Raw genomic sequence first — 26,246 nt, 5'->3', positions numbered from 1 at the left:
CCCAGCTGTTGTGCAACGGCCCGTGCTGCGATTGGTTGACTGGCAGCCTTGTGGTATGCCGACCAAGGTTTACCCTTTCACGTCACCTGGACAACTGTAATGGCCGTGTAAGAGTGAGATGGTGTTTATTTCGAGTCGATAGCTATAGAGTATATTCGAGATCTTCGTCGCGAGGCATATGTACTGCGCCATGCAAAAGGTGACAGCCATGGACCCTCGTGATACAGCCTGTCGTCATGTGTGGGGAAGCTCATGAGAGAACATTCGAGCACGCCCTGGCCCCTTCGCGAACCAGAACCTCGAGCTGTCGTCAACCACTCTTCATCTTCTCTTCTTTCCTCATCTTAGCAACACTTTCGTTTACTCTCTCAATCGCCTCCCTTGCCCCATCCCAGCACTTCCTCTTGCCCATGCTGAACACGCGATGTATGTGCGGACTCCATATCCCGCCCATCAGCAGATTGCAGAACTTCCTGTTCTGAAGCCAAAACAGCCAGCCTTTCCACCCGTATCCCAGGTACTCGTTGACACCTGTACCGGCAAGATCGTCCATGGCCGCGACCCAGTCACCTGTCTCACATTGCCCTGGCGACAAGTTGTAAACACGCTTTGCCGTCTCTGCTAATTGTACGTGGTGTTCATCCACAGCGAGCTTCATATCAGGAAGTGAGGGTAGAGAGGATTTGCCCGCCCAGACCTGCGCTATAGCCATGGTTGTCAGGTCTAGTCTTCGTCAGCACATGTCTCGCCTAACCATCATACCTAGATGCGCTCACCGAAAATCTTAAACCCACTAATCGTTATGTGTACAGCAGCCATGAACGCCAGACTATCCGGCTTCTCGAGTGAAAACACGTTCTTGTAGAGACGGAAGAGCGACTTCCCATTCGAGCCCGGCGCGTCGAGCCACACTTGAGGCCGACATTCAGGATTGAAACGCGGCTCGATCATGCTGAAGTCGGACTTGTAGCCCGTACACCAGATTATTGCGTCCACGTCAACCCTTGTCCCGTCTTGCAACTCTACCTCAGTAGCATTCACAATGCGTTTGATGCCTGCGACTGATGTGATGCTGCCGTCCTCGAGGCAGGGGACTAACGTATCAGATACCACTGGTACCTTACTTGCGGGCTCGAAGCGCCATTCAGGGCGGATGTTGAAACTCTGGTCTTGCAGTTTCTTGAGAAATTTATCGAAGAGGAACTCGCCGAGGCGAGGGAAGTATGTTATGACGAGACTTTGGAAGGTGGCGAGACGTAGGTTGTGCGTGTGGTCTATCGGGACACCCTTTATGCGCCGCGGGAACTACAAGAACCATTGTCAGTCTCAAGACCTTTGCACATCAACAAGGTACGCTTCAACTTACAACCCGAGCTCCATGCCGATGTGCCAAATACACTTTATCTGCTATTCCCACCAGCTGAGTAGATGTATCCGCCGCACTGTTGCTGAACCCTACAACCATGACTCTCTTCCCCTTGTAGTCTGCCGGCCGCTTGAAAGCTTGTGAGTGAACACTAGGTCCAGCAAACTTTTCCACGCCTTCTATGACTGGCAGACTGGCCTTACCAACCATACCCCCAATCGCTACAACGACTTTATCAAAGTACTCCTTCCCGCCACCTTTCACATCTACAACCCATTTCTCCCGCTCGTCATCGAACGTGATTTGCTCGATTCGAGTACTAAGCCGCATATAAGGTTCCAATCCGAAATGCTTCGAATAGTCCGTCAAGTATTGCTGAACCTGCGTGGCCGCTGGATGTGACGGTACGTCGTCCGGGTAAGGGAAATCAGTGTAACACGATCGCTCTTTTGAGACGTTTACGGTTGTGGTTTGCATTACCGATGTTTGCTCTTTCTCCGAGTACTGCCATAATCCGCCGACGTGGGCGTTGCGGTCGAAACCTGTGGCGTGGAATCCTTCTTCTCGCAGGTTCTTTAATGCTACAAGGCCAGCCGGTCCTGAGAGGTTCGGTTAGTGGCTTCGTTGTGTCAAGGAAGAGGTGTTCTACCTAGTCCTATGACTGCTACGGTGGGAGCGTCTTCCATGATGCTAGTCATGATGATGCGTCCTTCGCACTCTTCGCGTGCGCTTTCCGCCACCTGCTCTTCAGACCAACACAGCGATCGCACTTGACTCCGCAACAATCGTGTTGTGTAGTAGATTTGGGAACCGTAACGTGATCACTCTCACGCGGAAAGCGAGTTGACTCTAGATATCGCGTGTGGACCTTACGGCCATGTTGTTAGGCCGAGCGAGTCCGACACAAGTGGAAGGGAAGACCAAGGCTACACTTAACGTCGCGCACTCCGCCAACACATTTATATCTTACATGCTTTACTGTATAACACACATGATGCGCTCTCTCAGCTCTAACATCTTGGTGTGCCGAAACAGGACAGGCTTGGGTCTTGTAATTGGCTCTTTGGCCACAGAGACGCCCGAGGCTTACGCCACGGCAAGCCCCACTCTCACACACCGTTTCCCAACTCAAGTGCTGCGCAGCTGCGGCCCTCTTGCCCACGCGTCATATCTGACAAGCTGTATCGTCTTACTGGACGTTCAATAGTGCTAGACAAAACGCGTGGTTTCGAATGTGAAGTTGCGATTGGGCATCTCCCCGCATCTGAAGGCAACAGCTTTCTGTGAGGCTGTGCATGGCAGTGGAGTAGGTACGAATAAACAAGCTTCTAGTTTGTCTTTACGCCTCAACCTTAAGTACGCTTTCTCTACGTTCCACGTCTTACTTTACATCGTCACATTGAATCAACACTGGCTTTTGTGATTTACTTTGATCATGGCCGGCCCACCATCATACCCCGCCGACCCAAACCTCACCTCCAACCCACCACCCCCATCGACATCATCACGGTCCAACGTTGCATTCACACCAAGCGCAACCTCAATCGCCGACTCCTCCGACAATGAATTCGAGCCAACTCCCATCCACAGCCCAGGCGGTCCACAGTATGAAGATTTGCCACCATCCTACGACGAGGCGCGGGACCAAGCCGTCCACGACACGCGTCATGGCATCGCGCCCGTAGATCCCAGCCAAATCGAAGCCCACCGCATTACTGCCAATGAAGGACCAAACGAGCCAGAAGTATGGGAGTACCGTGTAAGAGGCGAAGAACCAGATCCTGCAAGTGAACAGGAACAAGCGCCGGATTATGCGAATCATACAAACGACAAGGCCACCAGTGTCCCAGTCCAGCATGTCAGTACGAGTGAGGACATCGCAGTGGGACGAGTGCATAGCGAACCTGCTTCTTCGTCGAGCAAACAGCCCGATCTGGCTTCTGAATTGCTCGCCCAAGCCTTGGAGTTTACGCGGAAAGAACCAGATGCCAAGGCGCAGTATGCACCGCATTTAAACCGCATCATCGCGATACCCGACCATGCAGGACCAGCAAGACGTGCAGACGAACACGTATACTTCTTAGTTGCCTACGCTGAAGTGTTGGACCGGCATTCCATCAAGCCAGCCGAATTTGCAGAGTTCTTGTATGGTCTACAGGTCCTGACTACAGCGGCAAACACGACGGCTGAGGATTTGCTACACGAACCGACGCGTGAAGGACTCTCTTCCAGCATCGTACACGACTACATTCGAGGAGCTAATGAAGCTTTCTTTGCGCCGAGAGGTCTGGTTGTGTCGTTCCGCAGCGAGACTGCGCTTCTAGATATGCTACCTATACCTGCGGGCCACAAACCCACCGTTCTCGCCAACTTGGCCGATAAGACTGCAACGGCTGAATGGCGCGCGAGGCAATTATACCCCTGGATCGAAGCTCTCGACGCGGACGCAGTGCCGATGCCGAGCGAGAGAGTGCTCAAGTTGCATGAGATGAGTGAACGTTTCTCGGGTCATCAGACGGCTACTGGCTCGCCTGATCATGTTGGAAACACATCGTCGCATAATAGGGCGCGAGGATCTGCTGGAGCATATGAAGACCCACCTCGCTCCATTCCTGGACCTCCAGAGGAGTCTTCACACGCACATGGTCGACATGGACGGGGCGGTCATCATCCTCGCGGCAGACGAGGCGGTCACTGGTCGCCCTTTGGTATGCCAGGCCATGGCCCCTTCGGTGCACCTGGCAACGGACCTTTTGGTACACCTGGCAATGGGCCTTTCGGGCGCGGCGGTCGAGGACCATTCGGGCCCCGAGGCAACGCCTTCTTCGGTAGAGGAGGTTGCTCCTCTCGTGGCGGACGTGGACGCGGACGAGGACCACCACAATCCGGAAACGAGTGGGCAGAAGTAGGCAAAGAATTAGGAAAGATTGGGGAGCAGTTCGGTAAACATATGGGTGATTTGGGTGTTGAGATTGGTAAACGCGCTAGTGCTTTCGGGGTGGAGGTGGGTAGGATGGCTAGTGGAAATGCAGGTGGAGGTGTGAGTGTAAGTGGGAATAGGGGGCCTACTACCTCAGGTCCTGCCTCGTACGAGCAAGTCCACAACGACCTACCACCTGCGTACGATACGCCACCGGGCCAAGAAACAGGCGTGCTATACGGCGACCGCAAAATCGACACGGCATACCCCACCGACAAGAAAGATAAAGGCAAAGCTGCAGTCAAGGACCTGGATGACGACGACGACACCTCCTCAATATCATCAGATAGCTCTGATTCTTCCTCATCAGACTCTGATTCCGACTACGACTCCGACCTCACCCCTGCCCCAACCCCCAAAGCCCAATCCCTCAAACTCGCGCGCCGCAACATCAAGCAGCGAAACCGCGAGCTCAAGAAACAACACCGCGCCAAGAAACGTGAATTGAAAGCCAAACACGCTGATACCAACACCAAGGGCAAAGGCAAAGCGGCGAAGAAAGCGAAGAAGGATCCGGAATGGAAAGCTGCGAAGAAAGAGTACAAAGTGCAGAGGAAGGAGTTGAAGAAGGAGAGATTGGCTGTGAAGAGGGAGTGGCGGGAGGCGAGGGAGGAGATGAAGAGGGAGAAGAGGGGGGTGAAAGGGATGGCGGTTGGTGGGAAAGCGCGAGAAGGGTCTGAGAAGGGAGGAGAGGGAAAGATGGGGGTTTGGTTGGTGATTGAGAATTTGGCACCTTGAATGGTTGGGAGACTGGAATATGTGTATAGTCTCTGCATACAATGTATAGACAGCTTCAATCAGTTTGTTCTTCTTCGCGGGGGTACACAGGTGACGTTGCTAAACCTAAGATGGTGCGGAGCGCTCTTTCCCTGAGGCTGGACACACTCGACGAGTCATACAGAACCTCATCGCTGGCCAAAATGACTCGTTAGCCGAATCGCGAACATCGCGCGTCACGCTTCCTTTTCTACTTTGCCAACTCACGGAAGGCAAGCACGCTCCTTTTGGTACGCAAACCAACATTTCAATTGAAATTAACCATGTTCCATGTATAGCTTCGGTCATACCACGATCAAAATGTTTCCTAGGCCTTCAGCAGCACCGCGCGCTCGCGTCCGTCTCCTTCCCCGCAACCCCGCCATAAGCTCTCAGGAAATCGTCTTCCATCGTTCAAGATTATCCGCAAGTAGCTCCCAGGACATGACATGAGTGTCGCGCTACCTTTATGCATAGCCGCCATTGGACGATGTCGAGGTAACGGCCCTGCAACAGCCTCGATGGCTTGCCGTACCCCGGAAAGCCGGTCCTGGACGGCCTGGTATATAGCTTTGAGACCCTCCGTTATGGAGCAATTGATCCCTTATTAGATTGACTACGAGACATACATGGCGCCGAACCCCAAACGAGTGAAAATGTCTCCTTCTACTGACCGCAAGCGCGCTGTGCGCATCGCAGGATGCTCGGGAGGGTTTACGGATCGTTCGACTGCTATTATGCGTATGGCTGGTGATCCGGAAGTTGATGTTGTGATGGGTAAGACTCCCCTGAAAGCTGGCTATGGAGGACTTCGAGCTGACACGAACAGGCGATTGGCTATCCGAAATGACCATGACCGTACATGGTAGCGGCAAAGTAAAGCAGAAGCCTACGAAGAGCACCAATGGCACGACGAGCCTCGAAGACCGGAAGAAGAACGCCATGTACGCCGATACCTTCATCCAATGCCTCGAGCCAGCGATACCAAATCTAGTCAAGAACAAGACGAAGCTCGCGGTGAATGCTGGTGCTTCAGATACTGAACTTCTCGCTGAAGTTGTAGTCGATATGTTGGAAAAAGCGGGTGCTGGTCACCTCAAAGTGGCATGGATAGAAGGAGACGATGTGACTGGGCAGGTCAACAGTCTTATCAAAAAGGGAGAGAAGTTCGAAAGCTTAATGCATGGCAAGAAGCTGGAGGAATGGGGAATGGAGCCAATCTGTGCACAGGCGTATTTGGGTGGACTTTGCATTGCGGAAGCTTTCCGACAGGGTGCTGATATCGTGCTTGGTGGAAGGCTCGCAGATGCTGCGCCAGTCATTGGTGCTGCGGCGTAAGTTGCTATGATACTTCTTTGACCTTGGCTAATTTGAACAGGTGGTGGCACAACTGGAAGAACGATCAATTTGACGAACTTGCCGGAGCACTCATTGCAGGCCATCTTGTAGAGTGTTCTGCCTACGTTACGGGGGGGTACTACTCTATGTTCAAAGATCTCATGAAAACTGGAAAGCACATCAACATGGGCTTTCCCATCGCTGAAGTCGAATATGATGGTAGCTTCATCATTGCAAAAGAGAAAGATACCGGAGGTGGGTACCAGCACCTTGAGTTAGGGGCATACGCAGCTAACGCATACAGGTTGCGTGACCGTCGGAACATGCACTTCACAACTATTGTACGAGATTCAGGGACCGCTATACTACAATTGCGACGTCACGGCCGATATCACCGATGTCAAGATGGAGCAAGTGGGAGAGGATCTCGTGCGTGTCACGGGAGTCAAGGGTCTTCCCCCGCCACCGACGACCAAGGTAGGTATTACCGCTCCAGCTGGCTGGCAATGCGAGTGGCATATGTTTGTATGCGGTCTCGATATCGAGGAGAAGTGCAAGATCACCGAAGACCAGATCCGCTACGGTAAGCACAAACGTGTTGTTTCGACGAAGGCGAGTTCAGACTAACGATGAATAGCCATGGGTGACAACGTAAACCGCTTCAAGACACTCAGATTCCACCAAAATGGCTCTTCACCAATCGATGCCCGCAACCAGGACGTAGCAACAGTCGACTTCCGCATCTTCGCCCAGACTTCCGACCCCGAGCTAGTACGACCCGACATCCCGAACGGCTTCAACCGCTGGTGTCTCGAAGTATTCCTCCAATCCGCCCCCGGTCTCTCGCTATCGAACGACTTGCGCCAGATCGCGCCAAAGCCTTACTACGACTACTGGGTCTCACTCCTCCCCCAAGACCAACTCCCCCTACGCGTTCACACCATGTACGGCAACAAAACGTCCACCGACCTCAGCCCACCCGCCATCACAAAAGAATACCCCCGCCAACAAGCCTCCTACGAGACCTCCTCCCCAGTCGACTTATCTTCGTTCGGCGAGACAGTGCGCGCACCACTAGGCTACATTGTCGCCGGCCGCTCCGGAGACAAAGCCTCAGACTGCAACTGCGGCTTCTTCGTGCGCCACGACGACGAGTGGGATTGGCTGCGCTCGTTCATGACGATCGAGCGCGTTAAGCAGCTTCTTGGTAAGGATGAGTACCAGGGGAAGCCGATTGACCGGTTTGAGATTGCGGGGATTCGGTCGGTGCATTTTTTGCTGCATGATCACTTGAGGGATGGTGGGTATAATACGTGTTCTTCGTATGATACTTTGGGGAAGAGTAAGTGCAACCTGGGCTTTCGTGAAGTGTGTCTTGCTAACTGATGACTAGATGCTATGGAGTATATGCGCGCGAAGACTGTGGATTTGCCGAAGAAGTTTCTGGAGAGGGGTCGTATTTAGAAGTTGTTGGGTTCAATGCAGATGTCTTGTTGTTATGAAGATGCAACTCATGTTGGTAGTATCTGCGCGCATTGGAAGTTTAACCATCCGCAGGGTATCTCGTCCTCTCATGCGATAGTTATTGTCGCTTCTCCTTTGGCATCAGGCTTTGCAGTCACTCACTGTCATCACGTTTTCTGAAGGTATCGCTTCAACATGACGTAATTCAGGTGAGTGAGAGACGCTTTTTGCGCCCCTAGGCAACCGTCGTCGCTCTTTCCTTCCACAACAAGCGAGGTCCAAGTTCATGCGCTACTACCTCACTAACTTCCACAACTCCGACGCTCACCTGCTCTCTACCGTTTCTGTCGTCTTGTACAGAAACCAAGCAACACATTACAGTCACTCGTGCCACTGTCGCATGCAACAGCATTGGAGGCTATCCCGTAAGTTCTTCGCTCATTACGGGTATGGCATTTGTACACTTACTAATGACCGCCAGTCGCACCTATGTTCAATCACTGGCTTGGACTGCAGCCATGCACTTTCCAGTCCCAGATCCTAAACGCAGCCGCATCGCGCAAGCGTGCTCCGGAGCTGTTGCGCCGGATGTACCCTCACTACTCACTATCGCGCCTGAGCTACGCAACCAGATCTACGAGTATCTTCTTGTGGAACCTTGCCCTATAACGATCGAAAACGCCGAGGACATCTCAAACCAGATCGCCAGAATCAAGAGGACCAGGATCAGGAAGACCAGTGACTTCAGCGGAAGCTCTGCTATTCTTCGTACTTGCCGTCAAGTCTACCACGAAGCAGTCGGCATTCTTTATAGCCGTAACTCCTTCCGCTTCCAATACCATCTACGCTTTCAGGACGAGGCCGCCATTGAGATCGATAGTCCCCTCGAAGTGTGCACAGGGTGGATAGACGATCTCGGCTCTTGTCTTCCAAGATTGCGCAATATCACCATCAACATGGACGTGCCCATGATTCCTGCGGAGTCCAGGGACTACGGATTCGACGAGGATGTGCGGGAGTGTTCCCGCCAGAGGATAAACATCTTGCCATTACTCGATGTATTCTGGAACAGCGACACACGCAACACATCAGTCATCTTTGAGAGCTTTGAGAACCTTGTGAACGATGCGCCAGACGATTCTGACTCAGAATCCGAAGAGCCAGAGCTTGATGTGGCGTCCATAACGAACGTTCTGTCTGAGTTAGGGGGTAAAGATTCACTGGATTTGAAGAAAACACGCTGCTTTCTGGGAGGTGTCTATGTGGATGCAGCCGGTAGCCAAGGCACCATTTACTATCAGTCGACACATTATGAAGGCGCCATACAACGCCAGTTCAGGCCATCGATGGGGACTCAGCGTTACGAGATTGTCCCTTTACGAAACCCTCTGACTCTGTTCGACCTGCCCAATAATATCACCGGTGCTATCATTCGTCTTGCACTCGGTGATCAAGAATGCACATATAATTTCAACACCGGCATCACGCATGGACACCAACCCGGCATGCTTAACGTCAATACTCAGCTTCGCAGGCTTGTTAGATCATGGTTCCTACTCAAGATCCGCTATACCCTGATACTGGCTTCTGAATCCACCCAATCTTCCAAAGCAATGTTTGAGAGACTTGACCGTAGTATCGCAGAGATATACCGGCAGTACCCCTTGCACTTCTGTCAGTTACTGCCAAGCTGTCATCCCGTCTCAGCAAGTGTATTGTATAAAAATGCACCGACGATCATCTTGCAGTTTCATACAAAAGAGTCGCTGCAGCTGGCTGCCGTTCAAATCGATGCATGGGATCTTCTACGTATCACTTCGGTTTTTATGGGGACCACGACGATCATTGTTCGTGTATGTGGTAGTCATAACGAAACCCGAGACTACACTGCAAGATTGGGCGACATCCGAAAGAACGCCTACTTACTTTTGAAGCATCTAGAGCCCGAAACGACCGCAGATACCCGCAAGTTACGCGTTCAGGTTGAATTGAATGGCCAGTGTGTCCCTATGCGAGCTGCCGTCCTGAAGGTTGACGATGATCCGCAGTCTTCCGTAGCGGTCACTGTGAAGAGTTTGGACTCGGAGGACTTCACGTCGTTGTTCGATAAGCGCAATTATAGGTGGTGGAAGCAATTGGATTGTCCAAAGCACGATCACTCGTTCATGAGGAGCCCATACTGGCCTGAACGGGACTACGACGAGGATGAGTGGAAGGACCAGACGATGTATACCGTTCTTTGGCGTCTTTATCGGCTCTGCCACTGAAGTGTAGGACTACCATACACACGAGTGTACACAACCGAAGCTGCTCGCGAAAAGACTCCAAGCTCGAGCGCGAAGGTCGGAAGAACACGGGTTCTCTTGCCATGTCTTTACTTCCATTTTTGCATCGACCTGGCATTGCTTAGCACATATATGCTTGGGCATATCCCATAACTAAAACTGCACTCTACATGGAAGCTCTAAATCCATCATCACTTCCCAAACAGCTGCGTGGACATTACACCCAACGTGTCTTCCATCTGCACCACGTAGCCGTTGTGACCGGTGCACCTTAGATTGATCCTTTTGCATCATCCAGTAATTGCGGTCGCGCGTCGCCACCGACGTCCAGTTCCACTGCCAGCGGATTGTTATCACTCGGGCACAGATTATAAGAAGATGACGTAGTATAGTGTGAACGAAACACCTTCCTAGGGCGCTAGTGCAAACAGTCACTGCCTGGGTGCTCTTCCCTCTTAGGATAATTAAGGTCCAAGCTCAAGCACAACAGCCTCACTGCGAATTTCTGAACACCGACACTCACATAACCATCGTCGCTTCCCTCGCGTTGTAGGGAGCCACACGATACATCGCACCCGGGCGTGTTGCAATCTCATTCAACTACGCTCACAGCCATCCGGTAACTACTTTCTACGCTGTTATTTTGTATGTGCATGTACTAACGAATTCCAGTCGCCGCCGCGGCACCACTACTCAGCAGCTGAGGCGCCGTCTCTCACTCCGTCATGCACTTCCCACTGCCGAAGCCCATCCACGGGCAGATCGCACAAGTGTATTCGCAGATCAACAATCCGGCTGAAACCTCACTCCTCACCATTCCGGCTGAACTCCGCAACCAGATCTACGAATACTTGCTAGTAGAAGACGAGCCCATTTTGATCGCGGGCAGCAGCCTACACAACACAGCCATCAAGACCAGCAGCTTCTCAGGAAGTCCGGCCATCCTTCAGACTTGCCGCCAGATTTATTATGAGGCAATCGGTGTTCTCTACGGCCACAATATCTTCCAATTCAACTACGGCGTAGTCCTTGATGATGGAATCATTCTTTTTCCAACAAAGGCATATCTGGAGTGGACGCAAGAGATCGGATCGAGTCTCTCAGCATTGCGTACCGTTGTCATCGATACGGACCCGCCGCATTTATCAAGTGCGTATGATGATTTTCCTTTTTGGGAAGACTTTTACAGGTGGTCCCGCAGTGACATAGATATCTTACCGTTTCTCGATGTGTTCTGGAACGGAGTCGCACGCGATCTGTCAGTTCGTTTCGAGAGTACTGGGCGTCGTGTGCACCCCGTTTTCAATGAATACCCCGACCCTGATGAATTGGTTCCTGACCCCAAGCACTTCACCAAGGTCCTTTATGAGCTCGGAAGACTGGACACACTCAAGTTGAAGAACACACGCCGTCTACTACGGGATATCGAAGTGGCACCAGACGGCAAGCAAGGTACTATCCGCTTTCTCTCTACTAGCGGTAAGGCCGATGTCACACAGCAATTCCAATTGTCGGAGAAGACACAGGGATACGAGCTGGTACCGAGTCGACCTGATCTTCTCAATCTTCCCAACGACGTCGTTAGAACTATTGCTCGGTTTGCGTCCACCAATCGTGAGATCACATACAACTTCAACACAGGCGTCACGAATGGGCTCAATCTCATCATGCTCCACGTCAATGTTCAACTCCGCACTATAGTCTCTTCCGACTTTCACTGCAAGAGTGATTTCATCATTGTCCTGAGCTCAAATACACATCGATCTTCCTCGGCCATGTTTGAAAGGCTTGATCGCCGAATTTTCCAACATTACGGCCAGAAACAGGGAAGACTGCAGAGCTGTACACCGATCGAAGCATCCCAGAGGTACAAGATTGCGCCAACTATCGTTCTGCAGTTCCAGACAAACGAGCTACTACATCTGGCTACAGTTCGTATCGACGCAAGGGACCTCCTGCGGGTCACTTCCGTTTTCCCAGCCGGCACCACCATCATCGTTCGTGTATGCGGCCGTGATGAGACCCGAGACCACATTACAACACTTGGCGAGATCCGGAAGTATGTCTTAATTCTGATGGAGCACTCACTGAGGGTTTCACTGAGTGTTCCACTAAGGGTTCAAGATCCTATTGTGGAGATTGAGCTCAACCATCACTGTCTTCCCGTGCGGGTTACCTACTGGCAACATACATGGTTGCCCACTGGTGTTCGGGTTTGGGAAAAGACAATGAACATGGTGGACATTGCTTCATTGCATGAAATGGTGAGAAAGGGATGGTGGTGGCCAGAAGAATCCAGGAACGGGTTCTTGTCTCATGGAGTGCCAGAAGGCTGGGACGACGAGACGCGCTATAGCCTGATTAAGTGTCTCAAGGACCTTTGTTCGCCGCAGGATGGTTGTTGTTATACAGTGTATCGCAAATGGGCACACTATAGTTGGCACTCATTGTGAATCACCCGCAATGAAGGGGAGAAGAGAGCCCTCATATCCAGATGTCTAAATCAGTTTCGGCTGGGAAAGACGTACTAGTAATAGTGGCATTTAGCAACCCTCAATCCATTAGACACCTCAACAAGCTTCTATGACATGAAGACCACGTTTCCATCTCTTGCAACATAACAGGCTCAAGAAGCCCCTACCCATTACCCACGCGCGACATGCGCATTTCATCAAATCCAAGATCCAAGAAGATCGCCAACACCATCACGTTCGTCATTTCCAAACTTCGCCTCACCGCCCGCTGTTAGCGGCTTGGCGGCAGGAAAACGTCACTGCTGAGCCTTGATTGGCTGCACTCGCCTACTTTGCCATCATCACTTTACCTACTTTAGACGCGTGCCATTGCGCATTTGCAAACGCGTGGTATCGTGAAATCCACGCGCTGCTAAAAGAATACAAAAAGAGGGACAGAGAAAGGAAAGGAAAGGAAAGCGAAAGAAGATGGATACTGTTGAGCGAGGAGCGATACGCGATGAGGAGGTTGGGAAAGATGCACGGTTAAGAGATGGACCAGCAGGCGAAGTTGAGAAAGCCGGTGTCAATGGTGTTGCTGGTGATGGAGAGGATATGATGGGTGAGTTTCATTCTTTCCCCATATTGCGCCTCATGATGTGTAGACTAACGTCCTCGCAGGTAACAATTCATCCACACAGAAAGACCTTCCTCCACTGAAAGGTCTCTCGTTCCTCGACCGCTTCCTAGTCGTATGGATCATCCTCGCCATGGGCATCGGTATCGCGTTGGGTAATACCGTTGACTCCGTGGGTCCAGCGTTGCAGAGAGGAGAGTTCGTGGGTGTTAGTATTCCGATTGGTATGTCTTATTCCTCCTATCATCATCCTCATCTGATTCCAGATCGCGCCCTCTGCATCCAGCTACCTCGCCATTGTAAAAATGACAGCCAGACGCTAACATACTATCATTGAAACAGCAATCGGCCTTCTAGTAATGATGTACCCCATCCTCTGCAAAGTCCGCTTCGAAACGCTGCACCTCCTCCTCAAGAAACGCGACCTCTGGATCCAAATCGCCGTCTCCTTCGTTCTCAACTGGATCATCGCCCCGTTATTCATGGTGGGATTAGCATGGGCCTTCTTACCCGACCGCCAGGACCTACGCGAAGGACTCATCTTTGTGGGTATCGCACGCTGCATCGCCATGGTACTCATCTGGACGGATCTTGCAGGTGGCGACGGCGACTACTGCGCTGTGCTTGTGGCGTTCAATTCGATATTGCAGATTGTGCTGTTTGCGCCGTTCGCTGTGTTTTATATCCAGGTGGTTAGTCATGGGGATAAGACGGATATCTCGTATGAGAAAGTTGCGCAGAGTGTGGGGGTTTTCTTGGGGATACCACTTGGTGCTGCGGTGATTACGAGGTTGGCACTGCGGTCGATGCTGGGAGAGGACCGCTATCAACGCAGGTTCATACGCTATATCGCGCCCTTTTCGCTCATCGGCCTGATCTACACAATTATTGTGCTGTTTGCTAGTCAGGGCGCGCATGTTGTCAGGCAGATTACGGATGTGCTGAGGGTTTGCGCGCCGCTCCTGGTTTACTTCATCGTCATCTTTACGAGTACGGTCTGGTTCTGCTGGAAGATGGGGTTCAGCTACAAGGTTAGCTGCACGCAGAGCTTTACTGCTGCAAGCAACAACTTTGAGCTTGCTATCGCGGTTGTCGTCGCGGTCTACGGCGCGGGTAGCGGGCAGGCTCTGGCAAGTACGGTGGGCCCCTTGATCGAGGTTCCTGTACTTGTGCTGTTGGTGTATGTCCTGAAGTGGATACGAAAGAGATGGCAATGGGTCTAGATGTCGCGGGAGTGTACAATATGGGATGGGCATCGATCATGATGCGAGCTAGCCGTTGGACCGGCACCACGCCCCGGGCGTGAGGAAGATATTTGGAATGTTCCTTGCTTAACAGACGCTTGTGCTGGTGTATAACAGCAGAACGGTTTAGCTGCACAGGAGTAGTAATAGGACGGGTTGTGTATAAGACGAATACCAAGGTCATCCCGTCGGTAATAATTAATCTCTAGCACCAGTCATGTGTCGAAAATACACCATGAGACGAGACGCCAACATAGCGGGACCAGTATGACGGGTACAGTAGACGGTGATTCCCGAGTTGGAAGCCTTGGGTTTCATGGGTTTTGACGGGTCCCTCGCGGGTGTAGGGTTCCAGAACGTGCAAAGCTTAATTCCTCGCACATCGTAATCTCATTGGAAAACAAGTGACTGCGTTGCCGTGATTTGATTTGCGATGACACGCAGAACCCTGCTTTTTAGCGCGAACGGAGGAGATACCGAAGACTTTTACGCTAGTCATACGCCAGGACAGTTGGTCCGCCAGCGTAGCCAGACCAACGTGGGTCAGGGTATACATGCGAACCCCACAGATGGAGATGCTGTTCACACGCAAGGCGTTCGGCTTCGAATACCGGTTCCAGTTCTGGACAAGATTGAAGTTTTTCGAGCGGGCGGTGAGCACGTCAATCTCATTTTCAGTCGGATAGATATCAGCCGGTGGTACGTACAGCGTAATAACGCCCGATTGTGCATGATAGTACCCACATTCTGAATCAGAGGGACACAATTCTGCAACCAAATCGTAGTTGACGCGCGGGCTGTAGGCAACAAGGCGATGTCTAGCAAGGGGTTGCCGCTGGTGTCCGAAACGGCTCTGACATCGGATCTTGGGAGCGGACATGCGCGCCATGTCCGTCGGGTATCGAGATCGAAATCGAAATCGTGTGTTGAACTTGCTAGTTTCGCAGTAGGAGGGTGATAGATCGTGCTGGGAGTACCGAGTATCCGGTGTTACTTGGCTCACGGTGACGCTCTGCATTTTCTCGTGCTCTGTGTAGACTCCGCAACGTGAAAATCAGGTGAGGAGGTTAGACGATGAATCATGGCCCCTGTATGAGGAGACTGCGTTGGCTTGCCTCGTGGGAGACCCTGTTGCTGGCCTAAGTCGACGTCAAGGTAGTTACCTGCAGGTGTTCTGCGTGACGTCCCATGTGATCATCAGTGCACTTTTTGCTCGTGCGTTCAAACCTTACAAATTCCAAGTTACACAAATATAGTTGGCTTGTCGTGCACGTACAGCCTGATGGTTCGGTCCGTTGTAAGGGACTGTTTCTGCTAATTCGGCACTTGGTGGTTGCAGCGGCGGCTGCCGTGTGGTTACGGTTGCAAGCAGCCGTCGGGCTGGGTGGTGCGTCTCCAACGGTCTTTGTGAGTTGTACCACCGCACCGCACATGCTGGGATGTGCCGTGACACGGTGACGGCGTGAGATGATGCAGAGGTCCGCGAGTCGAGCACTTGCGGCATACGCAATGTGTGAACACAGCCAGCGCGGCTGGGTCGACACAATCGTCGCGTATGACAATCTACGGCTGCAATCGAAGGCGCCCGGACGGCACGTATGCTGACTCGTTGCCAGCGCCCAAGATTGGACCCCCCGGAGAAGGAAAAATGTAGCCAGAAGAATCTCACTGCCCGTGGAGGCTGTTTCTGGAAAAGAGATAGCGGCGGTGCTATGTCGAAGGAAGATATGTTGTGCATGAACAACGGGCGCCAAAAGCTCGGTGGGTATCAGGCCGTGTTGTAGACTACACCATGATAAATTTCGCTAACCGCCGCGTCCCCAGTCATCGCAATCTGGCTGCCTCGGATAACCTACACATGCCTGAGCTGGAGATGGTGATATCAGGCCCGCGCCGAAAGTCATTCCGTTGGCGGGCAAGACGGGCAATGACGTAAAGAAGGACCGTAAGTCGGCGCGCCTGGGGTGGGTGGAAGCGCCTGGTCGCTGACTCTGCGTTGGCAAAGGTTTCCGATTAGAGATGTGCTGCAGAAGACGGGCCATGATGCTTGGTTGCGATGTTTCGATGATGTCTACTGTGCAGGTGCACTATAGCTGGAACCGCTTCACCAGGCCTGAAACGCCGTCTCTTGTGCGCTGAGGTGTCGGCAGGGCCCAGGCGCTCATGCTCAGTCGTCTCAGGCTGGACATGTCAGCCCCACGCGCGCTTCATTCTGCAGCCGCGGGCGAATGCCGTCGCGCGATGTGCTGTATCCCAGGCGCGACCCATGTGGGTGCCGGCAGTGACGACCAGCATCGACCTTGTCGTTGGCTGTCAAAAGAGGGGAGACGCTCGCTAGAAGCAGTTCGGCGTCACGGCGCCGTGTTTGTCGCGCGGTGGGTGGGCGGTGGTGGAGGCAGCTCTGGTGTTCATGCGGCATCGACCGACCGGCGGCTCGCCAGTCGCACTTTCCTTCCCAGCCCTATGGAGAGACCCAGCACGCCGGTTCAGCCATGTCAGCGACGACCGTGTTTCACTCTGCCTTGCTCACGGCTGTCTGTCTAGGCCTCCCCGCACTCTTGTCGCCCTCGCGGCCATCAGTCAGCCTGTTTCTTCCTCTCCAACCCTGCAGCCGTCCCTCGCGAGGTTGCATCGTTTCCGATTTATGCTGGTGTTGTGCTGAGAGCTGAAACGGTCCCTCTGTGCCTGCAGGGGGGCCTCGCTACCAGGACTCCGCCGTCTGCATCGTGGAGCTGACATGCTGACATGGGCGCGGTTGGCATGTCCCTCGCGGAACTGTCAACTGCAGCAACGTCGCGTCTCAGTCCCTGGAGCAGCTTGTAACGATTACGTTGGCGTCTTTGTTCAAGTTTTTGCAAAAGCCGGCCCCGCTAGATGCAAGCGATGCAGGATGATCGCCTTCTAGCTATACGCAGAAAGCAGTTCGCGAGCTATAGCTTCCCGTGCTGCGCAGTTCTCTAGACGGCAACTAGGAGCGAATGAGGTGTGTGATCCTAGGCGGTGAACCATGCTTCTGGGAACGCTTTCGACAGCACGCATCACGTATCGACAAAGTTACCTGCCGTGTCGGCGACTGCATGGCCATGGCTTGATCGGCCCAATCGATCTACCTGCTACGTACTTGGCGAACGCTACTGTCACAAAGGGCTCACAAAAGATATCGATGCATTTATTGCTGTTATCGTCGTCGCAAGCAAAGCCTGCTACCGACAGACAGGCGGGGTTGGCCCCTTGCGCAACCCTTCCTGTACCGAACGACCAGTCGGCAGCGGAACGGCGCGCGGCGCTGCAACAAGACTTGTGTCGACAATGCAGTCGAAACGGTGGTCTGCCATAACCTGGTTGCAAGTATTGGGGCAGTGGAATCGGTCCCAGAGTGCTTTTGTGCTATGCTCGCAACGTGCTCTAAACGCTACAGGCGGGCAAACGCGCATGCAGCCTGACGGTCCGCTGGGATAAGCAATTCTTCGGTACTCGTCTCGCGTAAGCACCATGGTGATTGAGCTGCTGCTGGGGATCGCGGAGATTATCCAGCCTGAATGGTATCACCTGAGTAGTCATTTCGGTCTTGGACGCGAAAGCGTCGCCTGGGCCGACAAGCGTCGCTGAGGGCTGATGGTGTCCTGAAGCGGCAGACGACGAGCACAGAACCGGCAGGGTGTGTGTGAATGACGGGAATCCTATTCGCTCGAGTGGAGCATGGTACGGGATTCCGCGCAGGTCGGTTACCACTCTATTGGGCGTCGCGGCCAAGAGGAAGGGTGACGGCGGGCCTGGGGATGCATTACAATGTATGATGGGCATGCGATGATGGTGCGGATGGTGCGTTGATGCTGAGGGTGAGGCGCATGACGGTCGTCCAAGGTTGGGGAGCGGTGTGTGCTGCTACCAGACGACGTGCCTGGGGCACTGGATAGGGAGAGGCTACTAGGAGATTGGTAGGCACTGGCAGGCAGTCGAGTGCACGGATGCGCTTCCGAGAGACGACTGCACCCGCCATTGTGGTAGCCGGAAGACACTTGACTTGGTTGGGTCCAGCTCCGAGCGCGAGTGGCATGGACAGGGCCACCTAATTAATAGTAGCTCAGCTATGGCCTGCGTGCCGATGGGTCCCAGAGAGGTGCAAAAGATGAGTGGAGCACGCCTCGGACTGCCTCTTGCATTGATGCCGGCCTGCTTGTGGTCGACCCAGCGTCAGCACTCGTAGTCGCGCTTGACGGAAGCACTGCAGGGGTCGTCCGCTTTTAAATACCTCCCGCATCGCTCTGCCCTGATGACTGAGATCGCCTTGCTGGACTGTAGCAGTATACCCACGCCTGACCGCACTCGACGCCGTACACGTCCCAAACTCCAGCGCGCCCTGCTTCCGCGTCCCCGTCATCGTCCCATGATCAGCGCATACGACGACTTGGCCCCTAGCACCGCCCTCGCTCGCCGTTAGCCGTCTGCCCTCGCTGTCGATACTTCTCGCTCCAATGGTCACGATGGCTTCGAATGGGTGTGTGCCCCCGCTCTCCGTACCACGCCCGCAGACTGACCCTCGCCCGCAGATTGCCCGTGCCCGCTCAGAACAGCAACTACATGGAAAATGGCCGCTGGTATCATGGCTTCCGGAGAGGCCTCTACATGTACCCGTGCGACGAGCCCGAGAAGGACCGCATGGACATCTACCACCAATTCTTCGCCGTCGCACGGAGAGGGCAGCTGCACCAGGCGCCGGTGCCGACGCAGCCAAATGTGCAGCCCCGCATCCTCGACGTAGGCTGTGGGACGGGCATCTGGGCAATTGACATGGCCGAGTAAGTTGGCCAAAGCAGCCAGAGCTACCTCCGCAAGGCTAACCGCGCCCGTGCAGCAAATACCTAAACGCCGAGGTGCGCCCACTTAAGCATGACGCATTGCTGCCAGACGGCTGACATGATGTGCGCAGGTCCTAGGTTTAGATCTCGTCAATATTCAGCCTGAGAAGTATGCCGCCCGCCCGTCGCTTGTCCGGCCTGACACTGATGCAGCCCCCGCAGAATCCCCCCGAACCTGCGATTCCGAGTACCACGCGACTACGAAAGCCCATGGACGCTGGGCGAGGACTCCTGGGACCTGATCCACCTGCGCATGGCGTGCGGCAGCGTGACGAGCTGGCCCGAACTCTACCAGAAGATTTACTCGTGCGCGCCCTCGCTAGACCCTCGCTTTCGGCGCCCCTGCTAACTGCCGCAGACATCTCAAGCCCGGCACCGGCTGGATAGAGCACATTGAAATCGACATGGAGCCGCGCTGCGACGACTACACGCTGCCCCCGGACAGCATGCTCACCAAGTGGTACGGCTGGCTGGCGGACGCCACGCAACGAGTTTCGCGCCCAATCGCCTACGAACACCGCACCCGCCAGCTGCTGCAGGCCGCCGGCTTCATCGACATCCAGGAGACGGTTATTCGCGTCCCCTACAACACATGGCCCAATGACCCGCACCAGAAGGATATTGGGAGGTGGTACAACCTGGGCCTGACCGAGGGTCTGGAGGCGCTAACCTTTGCACCTCTCACAAGGGTCTATCAGTGGGACCTCAACGCGCATGTCAGGCCAGTGCTCGAGAGTGTTCGCAGGGAAATCTGCAACCGCAAAATCCATGCGTACAACAATATGTAAGTCACGCACCAATCCGCGCCTGCCCACGCCCACTGACCGGCCCAAAGCCACATCTGGACTGCCCGCCGTCCCCAGCAGTAGCATCTCGCACCACCCTTGTACCACTCTGTTCATGGATAGTTTGCCTGCCCGCTACACAGGTAGCCCCTGCCAGGCACCCACCTAGCCCGGACTGGCTTTCCCCCGACGCTCTATCGAGCGCATCAACGCGACGGCCTCGTTACACCTGGACTCTAGAGATGCTTCCAGGATGTTGTGCATTCCGCGACACCATTTTTAGCCTCACTTTCGCCGATCCCATGGCTCACGCACCAGCGCGAACCACCTCGGAACAGGGGATTTTGCCTCTTCTGCCTTTCCTCGCGTCGACTTGCTCTTCACCTAATGGCGCATCTTGCGGTAGGGAAAATTGGGTCTTCTTTGGGCGACTACCCCAGTCTGGCGTTACGGCATGTTAAGAATATGATACCTTGATACCTCGGTTTCCTTGCGACAAAACGATTTGTTTGCCTCTATCTTCACGAGAGCATGGCGGTCTCAGCGCGTCAGCTTCGTTGTGCATGTCACGTCCTTTTGCGTCGGTGCAGCGCACACGACGCGAATCATGGTGGATTGCATGCGGCCTTTTGGCTCCTTTCTGACGAGCATGTTGTTGTTTTTTTAGCGGAGCGATCAGGACCCTTGGTGTGTCCCCTTTCTTCGATAGCACGAGCAGTATATAATAGCTGGAATATACCCCCACTTCCTCTCATAGAGTTTATCGCAACGCCTCTGCTGAGAAAGTCTGTCGGAAGTATCGACCCTCTGGGAAGGAGCCATGACGTCGCACAGGTGGCAATGCACTCTATACTTGTCCGTGGTTTATACGCTGCTGCCACGCGTCGCCGTTCCGACGTGGTGGGCACTCTTGGCTCTGGGCCAGGATGCCCTCTCGAAGATCTGTAACGGTGGAGACCCAGCGGCGCTTCTACACAAGACGGCGGGACGCATAAGATGGGCGCGTATTGTTTCAGTGTTGCATCGCTGCCTCTCGAGGCCCAGGGTGCCGGACCGATCCATTCTGGAGCAATAATAGCAAGCGAGCTGCAGCATGCCATGGCCAACATGGGTGTCTATCGCCCATGCAGTTGCATGCACGATATACTAGACGGCTGCAACTACGATGTCCGACGACGCGCACCCAGTCTAGCAGCTGGACAGTCCAGTGCATGACTCGTATTACGTTTGCAGCAGAGGCAGCAAGTTTGTCGAGGTGGTGGTATGCGGGGTGGGATTGGGGGCGAGGGCGAGGGCAAAGGCGTGCGTTCCGATGCTTTGGGCCGGCCGAGGCTTCTGAGGCTTCTCCCGTATCCCGCGTATGGTACCTTCCGCGGACCCTCCAGGGAAGAAGGGAAGGAACGGCCGGCCGCCCACTCGTAGGAGGAAAGGGTGCATCACTGCATCCAACGTCTGGACTCGGACCTACTCACTCTCCGGTCTTCGCGCACTCCAACGCACGCTGCATGCCACTGCAAATGCGAATGCACCCACGGAAAGCAAACCCATGTTTTCCGCGCTCCCTTTTGCCCACACCCCCATCCACGACGCATCGCAATCTTGCGCCGCGTGCAACCAAACAACGCGTCACGTTCGCGCGACCTGCTAACGACATGGAGAGGCGCCATGTCACCATGTTTGATAACCACGGTCCTTTCTCGGTGCATCCCTCAGCCTGTAATGCGCACACCATTGTCAGTGATCGCCGCACAATGTTCTGACATGTCCGGCACCGCCGTGACAGCTCGCCGGTCGACATCGGCATGAGCAGGCGTTGCCGACGCGCTCTGCCTGCATCGTGACCGCCAATTCGTCACAACCGCGTATTGCATCTGCCATCGCCTTTCGCCAGACTACCGGACTCTGCGCTTCCTCCGAGAACCACGCCTCCCCATCCCCGCAACCGAGCCGCACGTGTAGGGGACCGCTTTTCACCTCCGCCGATTCCGTCCTGCCCTGCGTCTATCTTCTCCTCCTTTCGAGCGGCCGCGACAGCCATGTGCGCACCATCAAGGCATCCACCTCGTCTACCAAACTCCTCCTCTGCTCCAACCTATACACCGCCAATGTGACTGGCGAGCGCTGCAAACTCTATTCCGCCCTAGGACCCAGTCCATGATGCGATTCCCACCCTCCGCTGCCCTCGTTACCGATGGCGAGGTCCTGCCGCGCAGCATCTCACATAGTACACCGACGTGCTGCGCCGGCCCTGCGCCACTATTTCCGCCTGTCACCACGCCGCCTGTATCTTACCACTCTCCCGGATAATCTTCGCCCGCTGCGAACCGCAGTCGCCGACCTAATCGCTGTGCGATATACACACTTGTCCGGTGCTAGCAGAGAATGGTGGAAATGAAACTTTTGCCTCGCTGATCTCTCCGCGCTCCGTCCCCAGTCGCATCAGCTGTCAGGTCGAAAAAAATCTTTGCTGCAGAATACATATGCACGACGTTATGGGATTACACTAGCCCATCTGCCGGTGAGCGGCAACCGTTTGCCTGGTCCTTCGACGTGTTGGTGGCGTGGTTACAACCAACCGTTCGGATCCTCTCCCAGCTCCCAGCTCCCAGCAACAACAACGATGGATTGCTATATTCGGCCCATCTTGTTCGCTCTCGGAGGCAGCGACATTTTACATTATGCAAGGGCGCGCCTTTCGATCCTGCTCGATCCTGCTTGATCCTGCTTGATCCTGCTCCACGGATCCAATGAGCTTTATCCCTCTAAGACGATCAGCCAGCCAGCCAGTCAGCCTGCAGAGTGACTGGCCCCACGGACCGGATCCCTCGCAGGTCCCGAAGATGGTCCGCATTAGTTCCCACTGACTTGGTCTTCCCTCGAAGTCCGTCCGTTCGACTCAGTCAGCTCACATCCCCATCGCTTACACTGAGGAAACATTCCGCACCATGCCACCCTAGGCGACCACTGTCATGTAAGTTTCCAACTCCAGTTTATCCTTTCGTTCATTCGGACCCCCACTATGATGACAAACGCTGGGGCCATAAGAGTTCCTCTCCGCTTCCTCATCTCGCATGGGGGAGTGGATTGCAGGAACAGTGCTTTCAAAAACCAGCAATATTCTACCCAGAATCTTCTCAACTTTTCTGATATTCTACAACAAACCACGCGCCCTGAAATGGCGCTTACTCGCCGGGACGTATCCAAAGCTAACAATTGGTCAGGGTCGAACACTCCGGTGCTAAAGCTAGTGCTCTTGTAGCAACTTTAGCAAACTTACTAGCGGAAAGCTTGGTTCGTTTAGTTTCGACTCGGTTAAGCTGAGATCTTGAATCGAGGGTCTGGCATCGGAGAATAGGCAAGAACTGGGAAGGTGGCAGAGATTCGTGACACCACTTGCGTCGCATCTTTGACTCTACACGGCGGTACCGCGTTTGCGGGATCTGCATAGCCGTCGATCCAGGCCGTTCACCTCCGATGACGCGATTCATGAGCCCACGGCGTGGGCATGGGAATGTTCGCATTGCCGATGATCGTCGGTGAGGTAGGTCGTTACGCCAGTCGTCGCATTCGTATAGCAGCTCATCTAGGTAAGAGAGGTACGTACCTACGTATACACGGCCGTGAACGGGTGAGTCGTCAAGCCGCCTACGCATCTCCAACTCTAAGCGTACGAGTAAGTCCGTGGAGAAAATCAGGAAAAGTCCGTGGAGAAACTTGAGTAAGTCCGTAAGGACAATGCACTGACATCGTGGAGCAAAGCCTCAGTCATGCCACCGCCTTTGCTCACACAGCATCGACTCATGGAACGCCCATCCCAATACCTCACCACAGACAGCGGAACACCACCGTATCCGGAACACGAGCTCTACATCCACACCAAAGACCTTCGGGTACGGAAAGCGCGTCACCTGCCTCACGTATATTTGTTGTTCCTTCTCGCTACACTCATTACACTAATTCCCCCATCGTCCGTCGCACTACTACTCCAACTACTCCAAGATGCTAAAGCCACGCCTTCTCTTAGCCCCCGCCCTTGCGGCGGCCAGCCCTCAGGCGTTATTTGACATTGAGCTCGTCGTGATATTTTCCGCTTTGGTTCACTAGTAGGTGCGGTCGATCTTGGCTCCCGCTAGCTTGGGGGATCTAGTCACTGCACTCCGTGCTTTAGTTGGCGTTAATATCTCTTAGTTTGCATACCTGCGGCTCGCTTAGGGAGGGTAGTCTGAGTGCAGTTTGGGTGTGGACATGGGAAAGGAGATTTGGTTTGGGGCGCGAAGGCTGAAAGTTTGTTTGGGGGAGGACACGTGGAAAGGAATGGGCGTTTGGAGGTGGCTGCGTGTAGTATGGTGTGGTGTGGGATATGCCTGGGCAGATGTGTGATGTAAGGACTACTACTGCATCTGTTCTAGCATCAACCAACCCCAACGTCAAGGCATGTTGCCATGCTCTTCTTATAATCCAGAGCCTCAATAGTATGCATTGATTATAACGCGTAGCCCTGCCATGCTTCTTATAAATCCAGCAGTGAACTTAATGAACATCCACCCATCTCCCTCTCAACCCCATTCCTTTCTCTAGACATTATAATCTTACACACCTCCCCTCCCAATCACACCAGCCAACCATGTCAAACTCCTTCTTCTGTTCCCTCTCTTCTCCTTCTTCCCTCCCACCTTCCAAGAAGCAATAGTAGCTTCTCTACACAACGGCCCTCCGTCTTCTTCCCGCTCATCTTCCGACACTACGATGTCGCTATCGACAACGATTCCTATTTTCCCATCATGCGCGTTGTAGTTGCATGGAGCCAGCGGGGCTGGAGCCCAGCAGGGTGTCGAACATGTACACGCGAGATATGATGCCGGCGCGAACATGTGTGCGAAGAAGTCTTGAACTGCGTCGGAGAGGTGATTGCAAGTCATTTGGTGGTGTGGGTGTGGTGAGTGCGCGAGTTTACTGGAGGAAGAAGGTAGGTAAGGCGTTTGGTGCTGGTAGTGCTGCGCGAGCATGGTGTTGTATGCTGAGATGTCGAGAATGTTTGGGTAGAGTGACATGTGGTGGTGTGTAGAAGATGTAGTACACTCTTTGTGTTTGGTTGTGCTTGGTCGTGTTCGGTATAGTGATGTAGAGGTTTGGTGGTTAAGGTATTGGTGAAGATACAATGGTACCTAGGTAGTGTTGCGCTTGGTAGTAACAATTACAGCAGTATCGATGCAGTCAGATAGCTGTAGTATATACTCGAACTCACTCTGATCCAACACTACGTCAACATCTTCTGCCAGACATCCCATGACCGAACGAGACAGAACACCATGGTGTGACTTCCAGGCGATCCAGTATACCAACCTCGGGCAATTCCACCTGTGATGAGAAAACAACAACTCGAGGAAACAGGTGTCAAATGCGGCTGTCAACATGCGCACGTCGTTCCACACAACGACGCAGGGTCCTGATGGTGGAGAGACAAGTGGCGTGATGGTTCGCGGCGGAAGCAGCCGGTCTCGCCACCACAACCACGCGGCATGCGTTCCCCGCTGCGACCCGATCCCTGTGTATCGGTAATCCTCCATTTACAACTATAGTGCAATTGCAGTGACTCAGTAGAGACCAAGGACTCAGAATGGGAGAATGGGGTGATGTTGCGTTGATGCGTGTAGGGACTGAAATACGATGTCGCGTGTTGGGTGCATGCACATGAAGCCCGTTTTAGCATTTGGAGTCTCACCACCACGTTTGGTGTTATGGCGAGATGGGGAGGTGGTATGGATGGGAAAGAGTATTTAATGTACATGTGATGGTTCTGCTAAGGGCTTTGGATAGAACGACACAACGATAAGATCGATATCAACGTCGACATCTACAGCTGCTCATCTATCTTCTACATTACGAGAACGATAACGATAACGAGAACAACAAACATGACCACCAAACCAACCCTCTCCAATCCTCAGCTCACAGCAAACACTGCCGCAGACCTCGCTTTCGAGCGCGAGAAAGCTGCCATAACGTCTTATGAAGATGGTTGGGATCGGTGGGATGGGCCGATTTATCCTATTGGCTATGTGCAGTGTCGAATGCGTAA

The 26,246-nt window shown here is 53.7% G+C and overlaps 5 protein-coding genes across 5 annotated transcripts; 4 read left to right on the top strand and 1 right to left on the bottom strand.

Annotated features, from left to right (window-relative positions):
- Positions 1-310: 310 nt before the first annotated feature.
- J4E90_004507 (uncharacterized protein) lies at positions 311-2,052 on the bottom strand (the record flags this gene model as incomplete). Its single annotated transcript, XM_051434072.1, has 4 exons — positions 311-723; positions 777-1,305; positions 1,463-1,965; positions 2,016-2,052. The coding sequence occupies 4 exons, from the start codon at positions 2,050-2,052 to the stop codon at positions 311-313; spliced, it is 1,482 nt and encodes a 493-aa protein (XP_051292590.1).
- A 1,170-nt stretch (positions 2,053-3,222) lies between these two features.
- Positions 3,223-5,084, top strand: J4E90_004506 (uncharacterized protein; the record flags this gene model as incomplete). Its single annotated transcript, XM_051434071.1, has 2 exons — positions 3,223-3,228; positions 3,294-5,084. The coding sequence occupies 2 exons, from the start codon at positions 3,223-3,225 to the stop codon at positions 5,082-5,084; spliced, it is 1,797 nt and encodes a 598-aa protein (XP_051292589.1).
- A 791-nt stretch (positions 5,085-5,875) lies between these two features.
- J4E90_004505 (uncharacterized protein) lies at positions 5,876-6,436 on the top strand (the record flags this gene model as incomplete). The annotated part of the gene is made up of 2 exons (XM_051434070.1): positions 5,876-5,879; positions 5,932-6,436. Coding segments are annotated over 2 exons (509 nt in total), but the record flags the coding sequence as incomplete, so codon positions are not given.
- A 4,478-nt stretch (positions 6,437-10,914) lies between these two features.
- On the top strand, positions 10,915-14,502 carry J4E90_004504 (uncharacterized protein; the record flags this gene model as incomplete). Its single annotated transcript, XM_051434069.1, has 4 exons — positions 10,915-12,586; positions 13,094-13,264; positions 13,324-13,503; positions 13,622-14,502. The coding sequence occupies 4 exons, from the start codon at positions 10,915-10,917 to the stop codon at positions 14,500-14,502; spliced, it is 2,904 nt and encodes a 967-aa protein (XP_051292587.1).
- Positions 14,503-19,104: 4,602 nt separating this feature from the next.
- LAE1 (Secondary metabolism regulator lae1) lies at positions 19,105-20,251 on the top strand (the record flags this gene model as incomplete). Its single annotated transcript, XM_051434068.1, has 6 exons — positions 19,105-19,322; positions 19,379-19,397; positions 19,454-19,491; positions 19,545-19,688; positions 19,741-20,166; positions 20,218-20,251. 6 exons carry the CDS (start codon positions 19,105-19,107, stop codon positions 20,249-20,251), a joined length of 879 nt encoding a protein of 292 aa, XP_051292586.1.
- Between the last annotated feature and the right edge of the window lie 5,995 nt (positions 20,252-26,246).

Source organism: Alternaria incomplexa, assembly GCF_024043165.1.
Source record: "Alternaria incomplexa strain BMP 0042 chromosome Unknown scaffold_5, whole genome shotgun sequence".
NCBI classification, from domain to species: domain Eukaryota; kingdom Fungi; phylum Ascomycota; class Dothideomycetes; order Pleosporales; family Pleosporaceae; genus Alternaria; species Alternaria incomplexa.
This window is presented reverse-complemented; position numbering and strand designations above follow the sequence as displayed.